This window comes from Anopheles darlingi, chromosome 3 (assembly GCF_943734745.1).
Source record: "Anopheles darlingi chromosome 3, idAnoDarlMG_H_01, whole genome shotgun sequence".
NCBI classification, from domain to species: domain Eukaryota; kingdom Metazoa; phylum Arthropoda; class Insecta; order Diptera; family Culicidae; genus Anopheles; species Anopheles darlingi.
In genome coordinates this window covers 36,278,147-36,288,497 of record NC_064875.1, presented here as the reverse complement: position 1 = coordinate 36,288,497, position 10,351 = coordinate 36,278,147, and the positions used below count along the sequence as shown (strand labels likewise).

General features: G+C 52.4%; 1 protein-coding gene across 1 annotated transcript; it reads right to left on the bottom strand.

Moving 5' to 3' along the window:
• Positions 1-4,975: 4,975 nt before the first annotated feature.
• On the bottom strand, positions 4,976-7,224 carry LOC125955490 (uncharacterized). Its single transcript, XM_049686622.1, has 2 exons — positions 5,742-7,224; positions 4,976-5,085 (listed from the first exon to the last, which is right to left on the bottom strand). Exons 1-2 carry the CDS (start codon positions 7,222-7,224, stop codon positions 4,976-4,978), a joined length of 1,593 nt encoding a protein of 530 aa, XP_049542579.1.
• Positions 7,225-10,351: the final 3,127 nt, after the last annotated feature.

Sequence of the window (10,351 nt, the reverse complement as noted above, 5' to 3'; positions counted from 1 at the left end):
GGCTGCACTTCGCTTGCCAAGGACGATCTCGAGCAAGAACAGCTTCTACCATGTGCGGGTCCAGGTGATTTCAGGTCCATCAAGGAAATGAGACCCGCCACTTTCCTCTCCACAGCCCAGTTTGCATAGCCTTTGTTTCGCTATGACAAAATCTGGCACGATGTGTTGCAATGATCGATCACATTCGGATTCATCATAAGGTTGGGTGTTACCTGCTGTGAGGTGACACTCAAAAACCACTAACAGCGCATGCCATTTGCGGACCATTTCCAGGTTCTGGTGGCCGTTCCTCCACGGTGCCAGTGATAGCGATTAAGCCACCATTTTTCCGGTGACTTGCCAGGCCACCTGTAGGCTGCACTTCGCTTGCCAAGGACGATCTCGAGCAAGAACAGCTTCTACCATGTGCGGGTCCAGGTGATTTCAGGTCCATCAAGGAAATGAGACTCGCCACTTTCCTCTCCACAGCCCAGTTTGCATAGCCTTTGTTTCGCTATGACAAAATCTGGCACGATGTGTTGCAATGATCGATCACATTCGGATTCATCATAAGGTTGGGTGTTACCTGCTGTGAGGTGACACTCAAAAACCACTAACAGCGCATGCCATTTGCGGACCATTTTCAGGTTCTGGTGGCCGCTCCTCCACGGTGCCATTGATAGCGATGAAGCCACCATTTTTCCGGTGACTTGCCAGGCCACCTATAGGCTGCACTTCGCTTGCCAAGGACGATCTCGAGCAAGAACAGCTTCTACCATGTGCGGGTCCAGGTGATTTCAGGTCCATCAAGGAAATGAGACCCGCCACTTTCCTCTCCACAGCCCAGGTTGCATAGCCTTCGTTTCGCTACGATAACATCTGGCACGATGTGTTGCAATGAGCGATCCCATTCTGATTATTCTTAAGAGTGGTGGCTGCCTACTGATAGGTGACTAATCATCATAACGGTGGACAAATCATCAAGCATAGAGACAGTCAGACAGTATACCTTTCCGTTAAACGCGACTTCATTCTGGCGCATGCAGCGAGTCCAGTGAGTGGCTGCCTGTCTTATTTCGCATCGGCAACTGTTACGCGGTCAGCGGCTTAACGCAGCGATCATGAGCTTCGATGTCCTGGAACGCAAGCGTGGATGACGCCTTTCGTTTCGCTATGACAAAATCTGGCACGATGTGTTGCAATGAGCGATCCCATTCGGATTCATCATAACGTTGGGTGTTACCTGCTGTGAGGTGACACTCAAAAACCACTTACAGCGCATGCCATTTGCTGACCATTTCCAGGTTCTGGTGGCCGCTCCTCCACGGTGCCATTGATAGCGATTCAGCCACCATTTTTCCGGTGACTTGCCAGACCACCTGTAGGCTGTACTTCGATTGCCAAGGACGATCTCGAGCACGAACAGCTTCTACCATGTCCAGGTCCAGGTGATTTCAGGTCCGTCAAGGAAATGAGACCCGCCGCTTTCCTCTCCACACCCCAGGTTGCATAGCCTTCATTTCGCAATGACAAAATCTAGCACGATGTGTTGCAATGAGCGATCCCATTCGGATTCATCATAAGGTTGGGTGTTACCTGCTGTGAGGTGACACTCAAAAACCACTAACAGCGCATGCCATTTGCGGACCATTTCCAGGTTCTGGTGGCCGCTCCTCCAAGGTGCCATTGATGGCGATTAAGCCACCATTTTCCGGTGACTTGCCAGGCCACCTGTAGGCTGCACTTCGATTGCCAAGGACGATCCCGAGCAAGAACAGCTTCTACCATGTCCTGGTCCAGGTGATTTCAGGTCCACCAAGGAAATGAGACCCGCCACTTTCCTCCCCATAGCCCAGTTTGCATAGCCTTCGTTTCGCTATGACAAAATCTAGCACGATGTGTTGCAATGAGCGATCCCATTCGCACTCATCAAAAAGTTGAGTGTTACCTGCTGTGTGGTGACACTCAAAAACCACTAACAGCGCATGCCATTTGCTGACCATTTCCAGGTTCTGGTGGCCGCTCCTCCACGGTGCCATTGAAAGCGATGAAGCCACCATTTTCCGGTGACTTGCCAGACCACCTGTAGGCTGCACTTCGATTGCCAAGGACGATCTCGAGCAAGAACAGCTTCTACCATGTCCAGGTCCAGGTGATTTCAGTTGCATGAAGGAAATGCGACCCGTCACTTTTCCAGCCCTGGTTGCATAGACTTCGTTTCGCTACGATAACATCTGGCACGATGTGTTGCAATGAGCGATCCCATTCTGATTATTCTTAAGAGTGGTGGCTGCCTACTGATAGGTGACTAATCATCATAACGGTGGACAAATCATCAGGCATAGAGACAGTCAGACAGTATACCTTTCCGTTAAACGCGACTTCATTCTGGCGCATGCAGCGAGTCCAGTGAGTGGCTGCCTGTCTTATTTCGCATCGGCAACTGTTACGCGGTCAGCGGCTTAACGCAGCGATCATGAGCTTCGATGTCCTGGAACGCAAGCGTGGATGACGCCTTTCGTTTCGCTATGACAAAATCTGGCACGATGTGTTGCAATGAGCGATCGCATTCGCATTCATCATAAGGTTGAGTGTTACCTGCTGTGTGGTGACACTCAAAAACCACTAATAGCGCATGCCATTTGCTGACCATTTCCAGGTTCTGGTGGCCGTTCCTCCACGGTGCCATTGATAGCGATGAAGCCACCATTTTTCCGGTGACTTGCCAGACCACCTGTAGGCTGCACTTCGATTGCCAAGGACGATCTCGAGCAAGAACAGCTTGTACCATGTCCAGGTCCAGGTGATTTCATGTCCATCAAGGAAATGAGACCCGCCATTTTCACCTCCACAACCCAGGTTGCATAGCCTTCGTTTCGCAATGACAAAATCTAGCACGATATGTTGCAATGAGCGATCGCATTCGCATTCGCATTCATCATAAGGTTGAGTGTTACCTGCTGTGTGGTGACACTCAAAAACCACTAATAGCGCATGCCATTTGCTGACCATTTCCAGGTTCTGGTGGCCGTTCCTCCACGGTGCCATTGATAGCGATGAAGCCACAATTTTTCCGGTGACTTGCCAGACCACCTGTAGGCTGCACTTCGATTGCCAAGGACGATCTCGAGCAAGAACAGCTTCTACCATGTCCAGGTCCAGGTGATTTCAGGTCCATCAAGGAAATGAGACACGCCACTTTCCTCTCCACAGCCCAGGTTGCATAGCCTTCGTTTCGCTATGACAAAATCTGGCACGATGTGTTACAATGAGTGATCACATTCGGATTCATCATAAGTTTGGGTGTTACCTGCTGTGAGGTGACACTCAAAAACCACTAACAGCGCATGCCATTTGCGGACCATTTCCAGGTTCTGGTGGCCGTTCCTCCACGGTGCCATTGATAGCGATGAAGCCACCATTTTTCCGGTGACTTGCCAGACCACCTGTAGGCTGCACTTCGATTGCCAAGGACGATCTCGAGCAAGAACAGCTTCTACCATGTCCAGGTCCAGGTGATTTCAGGTCCATCAAGGAAATGAGACCCGCCACTTTCCTCTCCACAGCCCAGGTTGCATAGCCTTTGTATAATAAATCGGAATAGCGAGTTTCACGTCCGTTCTCGGCGGTTAGTACATTTGATCTCCCCGTTTTATTGATCCTCCCATTCGTCGTTTTATAATTCGTTTAAGTCCATGTCTCCAAAACTTACACTAAAAACCCACCACATGCATTCAAACCCACCACCTATTTGAAAAAACCCAACATTCCGGCCACCAAAAAATGCAATTTTTTTATAAACCTCCTCCTAAATCAGCATCAGTGAATACATCCTAATATCACTGAGTACCTGCTGCTATCAGTATTGGTTAAGCCCTAATCCGCTGACTTAACGGGATCTGTTTCGATGCTGAATTGATTTGGCAGCAGTGCCAACCTTGCCGCTTCGCGTGTAATGTCCTTCCCTGACGCTATCCGCAACGTCACCACGCGGACACCCTGTCTTTGCCTGGATGGGTCTTCACGATCCTGCCCATCGGCCCCACGGTAGGTGCTAAGTTATCTTCTCGTATAACTTCCAAATGTCCCTCTTTCAGATCTACCGGCTTTGCATGAAGATGACGCGCGCGCGTGGAGTTGTTGCAGGCACTCCGTATACCAACGTGCCCACACACACTGAAGATGTACCTCGTAATCGCGCAGCCTATTCATTGGTCCCTAATTAACGTCTATCTGCGGTAGTGCGTACATACCCGAACCAACGAGAATGTGCCCTGGTATGCCCCGCCGCTTCCCACAACCCACCGAAGTATGGGGCACGAGCCGGGATTAACTTCCAACGAATCGTCTCGTCCCGCTCCTGACTGTTGCACTTCATCTTCTTGTGCACCCGGTGAAGTTTGTTTGCTGCCCCCTTGAAACTCGTGACGTTATCCGAGTGATTCTCCACCACCAGACCTCGACGTGCGATGAATCGACGGAGTCCCGACAAGAAAGCTGCCGTCGACAGAGCCCTCACTAGCCCTAAGTGCACCGCCCTAATGGAGAACCACACAAAAACTGCGATGTATGCCTTTGTAACTTGTATGCTGGTCCGCAGAAGTCGACACCCGATATCGCGATTGGCCTCGTCGGAGACACTCGCGATGCTGGTAGATTCAAGCTCCGTCCACCGATGATCCAGAAGCGCTGCCGCAGCGCGGCTGGAAGTAGTTGAGGCCCAACATGCAGTAGCCGCAGATGGTAAGCCTCCGTCAACAGCACCGATAACGGGTGGTTCGACGCCAGCGCAATTGAGTGGATGGTTGCCCTAGTTCCATGAGCGTTGCGCAGCCGGCCACCGACTCGCAATGTCCCTGCTCCGTCCAAAAACGGCGCCAACCACTTCAGGTGAGAGCTGCGTGACATCTCTCGGCCCTTCTTGATGGTCTGAATTTTCTCCAAAAATGAATCATATTGAGCCAACTGGCACAGCCTGAGCTCCGCCTGATGAAGCTCATCCCTTGATAACGATGTCCATGATCCGTGTGATGCTTTTGTGCTGCCCGTTGCAGACTCCTGCAACCTCCGAATGTACCGCAGCCAATATGCCGTGGCCCGTTGAAGCTTTGGGTACGACGAAAACCGTGAAAACAGATGCGTGGTAAAGCTTGTCAACGTAGACATCCCGACAACCAGCTCCGGGTCAGCTTGCTCCTCACCCTGGTTGATCACCTCGTCCACGCACGTCGCTCTCTTCGGCCATGCACCATATACCTCGTGTGAGGCATCCGCAAATGCATGCACCTGAACACTTGATGACTGCGGAAACGCCCCAAATCGCAGCACTTCCAGCTGCTGAGGCGCGGACAGCGCCGTATGATTCCCTGACCAATGACCGGCCACCCTGACCTGCACATCTGTCCGTGGAGATCCTGAGATTACTGCTTGCCGCGGAGCGGGCATGCAGCGCGTACCGGAAGCCCTATCCGGCACGTCCTTGAGCGTAGCCACTGCTGGGGTTCCTGATTGCCGCGGAGCGGACATACCGTGCGTGTCGGCCACCCTGACCGGCACGTCCTGCGTCGTAGACCCTGGGGTGACTGCTTGCCGCGGAGCGAGCATGCAGTGCATGTCGGGCATCCGGACCGACCCGTCCTTCGGTGAAGAAGATGAGGTTACTGCTTGTCGCGGAGTGGGCCTACAGTGTGTGCCGGCCACCCTGACCGGCACGACCTTCAGTAGAGACGCGGGGAACACTGATTGCCGCGGGGCGGTCTTACAGTGCTTGTCGGCCATCCGGACCGGCACGTCCTTCGTGACCGTCTCACTCTGCCAGAACCGCTCCATACATGATTCCAGCGATGGACTGGGCGTCGACAGATGGCACACCGTAGATGCCGGCACCGATCCGTGTGCCGAATTTCCCGCCACCACCCAACCGAACGGCGTCTCGATTAGCCATGGTCTGTCCTTGCCTAAGGACAGTTTGCGGCCGGAGTGAAGTTCCCAGTACGAGTCGCCACCAATGATGATATCAATGGTGCTGGGAATGTTAAACGATGGATCGGCCAGTGGGACCTCGGGTAGACGCCACCCTGACACGTCGATTGGAGTAGACGGAACGTCTGCAGCGGGTGCCTCCAGTACCAGGAATTCCATGAGAGAGGAGTGCGACTGAATCCTGGATCGGATCGTCGCCACGACTGCAGTCTTCACTCGCTGGGAGGCCCTCCCAATGCCCGCTACCGCCACATCTACCTCGTGCCTCGGTGCAATCAGCCGTCGAGCCAGTGCTGCAGACATGAAGTTCGCCATTGAACCTGAGTCGAGTAGCGCTCGAGCCTTGTGAATACCGCCGTACTCGTCGATGACGTCTACGACGACCGTTTCTAGGAACACTCGCTCATCGCCTGCCAGGACTGACATCGCGACCTTTGAAGGCTCAGCCGTCACGTGCAGTAACGTGTGATGTCGCTCACGACAGATGTGGCAAGTGTAGCATGACTTGCAAGCCTTTACCAAATGTGACAGGCTTAAACAGTTCCAACAAGCACCCCTCGCCGCTACTAGCTCCCGACGCTGCTGCGCGTCCTTGCCGATGAACTCCGGGCAGTCTCGTAGCGAATGAGGCGTCGCGCAGCCCACCGGACACTTTGACTGATGGACCGCTGAATGACCCCGTCCCGTAGCGATCGTGGTGGCCGCATTGGATACTGTGTGGCGCGATGTCGTGTGACGATGCGTGCCGGCCACCTTGACCGAGCTCTGTCCTGACGTTCCCTTTCTCTCACGATCTTCGGCGAACCTGGACGAGGCAGTCAGGATCTGAATTCGATCCTCCACAAACTGCTTCAGCTCCTCATACCGGTCCCGCGGAAAATGGACCGAATGCTTCTCCCACGCCAGCACTGTCGCGTCGTCCAGCTTCATTAACAGCAAACTCGTCAGCGGTGTATCCCAATGTTCCACCGGCTCGCCCAACTTCACTAAACCGTTCACGTGCCGTGAAAAATCGTCAATGAGTTGCATTAACTGACTGGACCCTTCTGAACGTATAGCCGGGAGCTGGTGTAGTTGAAGATAATACTCCCGGATGAGCAATCGCGGGTTATCGTAGCGCTTCAGTAATGCTCGCCACGTCGATGCGTAGTTCTCCGCTGTGAGCGTCACGTGCTCGTACGGCGTTGCCGCGTCTCCTTTCAGAGACGACAGCAAATACTGTAGCTTTGCGATCGCTGGCAGTTCCAACGACCCGTCTATCATGGCTACGAACCGGTCCCGAAAGGACAGCCATTTCGTGGGGTCCCCGTCGAAAGATGGCAGCTCTATCTTCGGGAGTCGAATGTTCGGCGTGTTTGGCCGACCAAACGCGAAACTCGTTGAATTGGCCATCACCGAAGAGTCGAGGGTTGTGGCCGCGTCCTTCAACCTCTTGCTTCGCAGGAAAGCTCTCAGCGCGCGAACCCGACTCTCGAAACCAACCCTTTCAAGAAGGAGGGCGTCGCTAGCCTCCACGTCGTCTTCCAGCTCCTCGAGCTTCGCCATTGCTGCGAGATACTGGTCCTTGTACCGATCCAGATCCTCCATTGCATCGGGAATCTGGATCGCGGCGTCGTCCTGGAATGTTTCCTGGAACCACTCTAGCACTTTAACAGTTTCCAACGCACCACGACGCTTCTTCTGAAGGGCAGCCTTCCCCTTTTTGTCCATGACTGCGCGGTTAATGACGAACGCGCTACCCAACAGTCCACCGTTACGTTTGAAAACCACCAGTTAGCACCAAACCTTTGCGCCTAAAACCGAGCTCGACGACCTTTCACCGTGCACAGAAAACCACCGAAAACCGCGCGAATCCTGATTACACTCTTGATTGCAGAGTGCAAACCTCGAAACACCAAACTCGCGAAAACCCTTGATTGCCGGGTTTTTCCGATTCCTCGGCCGTTACTTTCGAAAACGACGCCACCAACTTTCGCGCGAAACCAAAGGTCGACGACCCTTCACCGAGCACCAAACCACCGAAAACCGAGCGTACCGAATGCACTCTTGATTGCAGAGTGCAAACCACGAAAGCCAAAACTCGCGAAACCCTTGCTTGCCGGGTTTTCCGATTTCCGTTCCGATTCCCCTAATCCGGTTCGAAGGACCAAAATGTATAATAAATCGGAATAGCGAGTTTCACGTCCGTTCTCGGCGGTTAGTACATTTGATCTCCCCGTTTTATTGATCCTCCCATTCGTCGTTTTATAATTCGTTTAAGTCCATGTCTCCAAAACTTATACTAAAAACCCACCACATGCATTCAAACCCACCACCTATTTGAAAAAACCCAACAGCCTTCATTTCGCAATGACAAAATCTGGCACGATGTGTTGCAATGAGCGATCCCATTCTGATTATTCTTAAGAGTGGTGGCTGCCTACTGATAGGTGACTAATCATCATAACGGTGGACAAATCATCAAGCATAGAGACAGTCAGACAGTATACCTTTCCGTTAAACGCGACTTCATTCTGGCGCATGCAGCGAGTCCAGTGAGTGGCTGCCTGTCTTATTTCGCATCGGCAACTGTTACGCGGTCAGCGGCTTAACGCAGCGATCATGAGCTTCGATGTCCTGGAACGCAAGCGTGGATGACGCCTTTCGTTTCGCTATGACAAAATCTGGCACGATGTGTTGCAATGAGCGATCCCATTTTGATTCATCATAAGGTTGGGTGTTACCTGCTGTGAGGTGACACTCAAAAACCACTAACAGCGCATGCCATTTGCTGACCATTTCCAGGTTCTGGTGGCCGCTCCTCCACGGTGCCATTGAATGCGATGAAGCCACCATTTTCCGGTGACTTGCCAGACCACCTGTAGGCTGCACTTCGATTGCCAAGGACGATCTCGAGCAAGAACAGCTTCTACCATGTCCAGGTCCAGGTGATTTCAGGTCCATCAAGGAAATGAGACCCGCCACTTTCCTCTCCACAGCCCAGGTTGCATAGCCTTCGTTTCGCTACGATAACATCTGGCACGATGTGTTGCAATGAGCGATCCCATTCTGATTATTCTTAAGAGTGGTGGCTGCCTACTGATAGGTGACTAATCATTATAACGGTGGACAAATCATCAAGCATAGAGACAGTCAGACAGTATACCTTTCCGTTAAACGCGACTTCATTCTGGCGCATGCAGCGAGTCCAGTGAGTGGCTGCCTGTCTTATTTCGCATCGGCAACTGTTACGCGGTCAGCGGCTTAACGCAGCGATCATGAGCTTCGATGTCCTGGAACGCAAGCGTGGATGACGCCTTTCGTTTCGCTATGACAAAATCTGGCACGATGTGTTGCAATGAGCGATCCCATTCTGATTATTCTTAAGAGTGGTGGCTGCCTACTGATAGGTGACTAATCATCATAACGGTGGACAAATCATCAAGCATAGAGACAGTCAGACAGTATACCTTTCCGTTAAACGCGACTTCATTCTGGCGCATGCAGCGAGTCCAGTGAGTGGCTGCCTGTCTTATTTCGCATCGGCAACTGTTACGCGGTCAGCGGCTTAACGCAGCGATCATGAGCTTCGATGTCCTGGAACGCAAGCGTGGATGACGCCTTTCGTTTCGCTATGACAAAATCTGGCACGATGTGTTGCAATGAGCGATCCCATTTTGATTCATCATAAGGTTGGGTGTTACCTGCTGTGAGGTGACACTCAAAAACCACTAACAGCGCATGCCATTTGCTGACCATTTCCAGGTTCTGGTGGCCGCTCCTCCACGGTGCCATTGAATGCGATGAAGCCACCATTTTCCGGTGACTTGCCAGACCACCTGTAGGCTGCACTTCGATTGCCAAGGACGATCTCGAGCAAGAACAGCTTCTACCATGTCCAGGTCCAGGTGATTTCAGGTCCACCAAGGAAATGAGACACGCCACTTTCCTCCCCACAGCCCAGGTTGCATAGCCTTCGTTTCGCTATGACAAAATCTGGCACGATGTGTTGCAATGAGCGATCCCATTTTGATTCATCATAAGGTTGGGTGTTACCTGCTGTGAGGTGACACTCAAAAACCACTAACAGCGCATGCCATTTGCGGACCATTTCCAGGTTCTGGTGGCCGCTCCTCCACGGTGCCATTGATAGCGATGAAGCCACCATTTACGGTGACTTGCCAGACCACATGTAGGCTGTACTTCGATTGCCAAGGACGATCTCGAGCAAGAACAGCTTCTACCATGTCCAGGTCCAGGTGATTTCAGGTCCACCAAGGAAATGAGACCCGCCACTTTCCTCTCCACAGCCCAGGTTGCATAGCCTTCGTTTCGCTATGACAAAATCTGGCACGATGTGTTGCAATGAGCGATCCCATTCGGATTCATCATAAGGTTGGGTGTTACCTGC

Coding starts and splice junctions, on each gene's coding strand:
- LOC125955490 (XM_049686622.1), bottom strand. CDS start 7,224: ATGATAGACGGGTCGTTGGAACTGCCAGCGATCGCAAAGCTACAGTAT. Junction 5,086..5,741: donor CCGGATGGCCGACAAGCACT/GTAAGACCGCCC, acceptor TCGTACCCAAAG/CTTCAACGGGCCACGGCATA.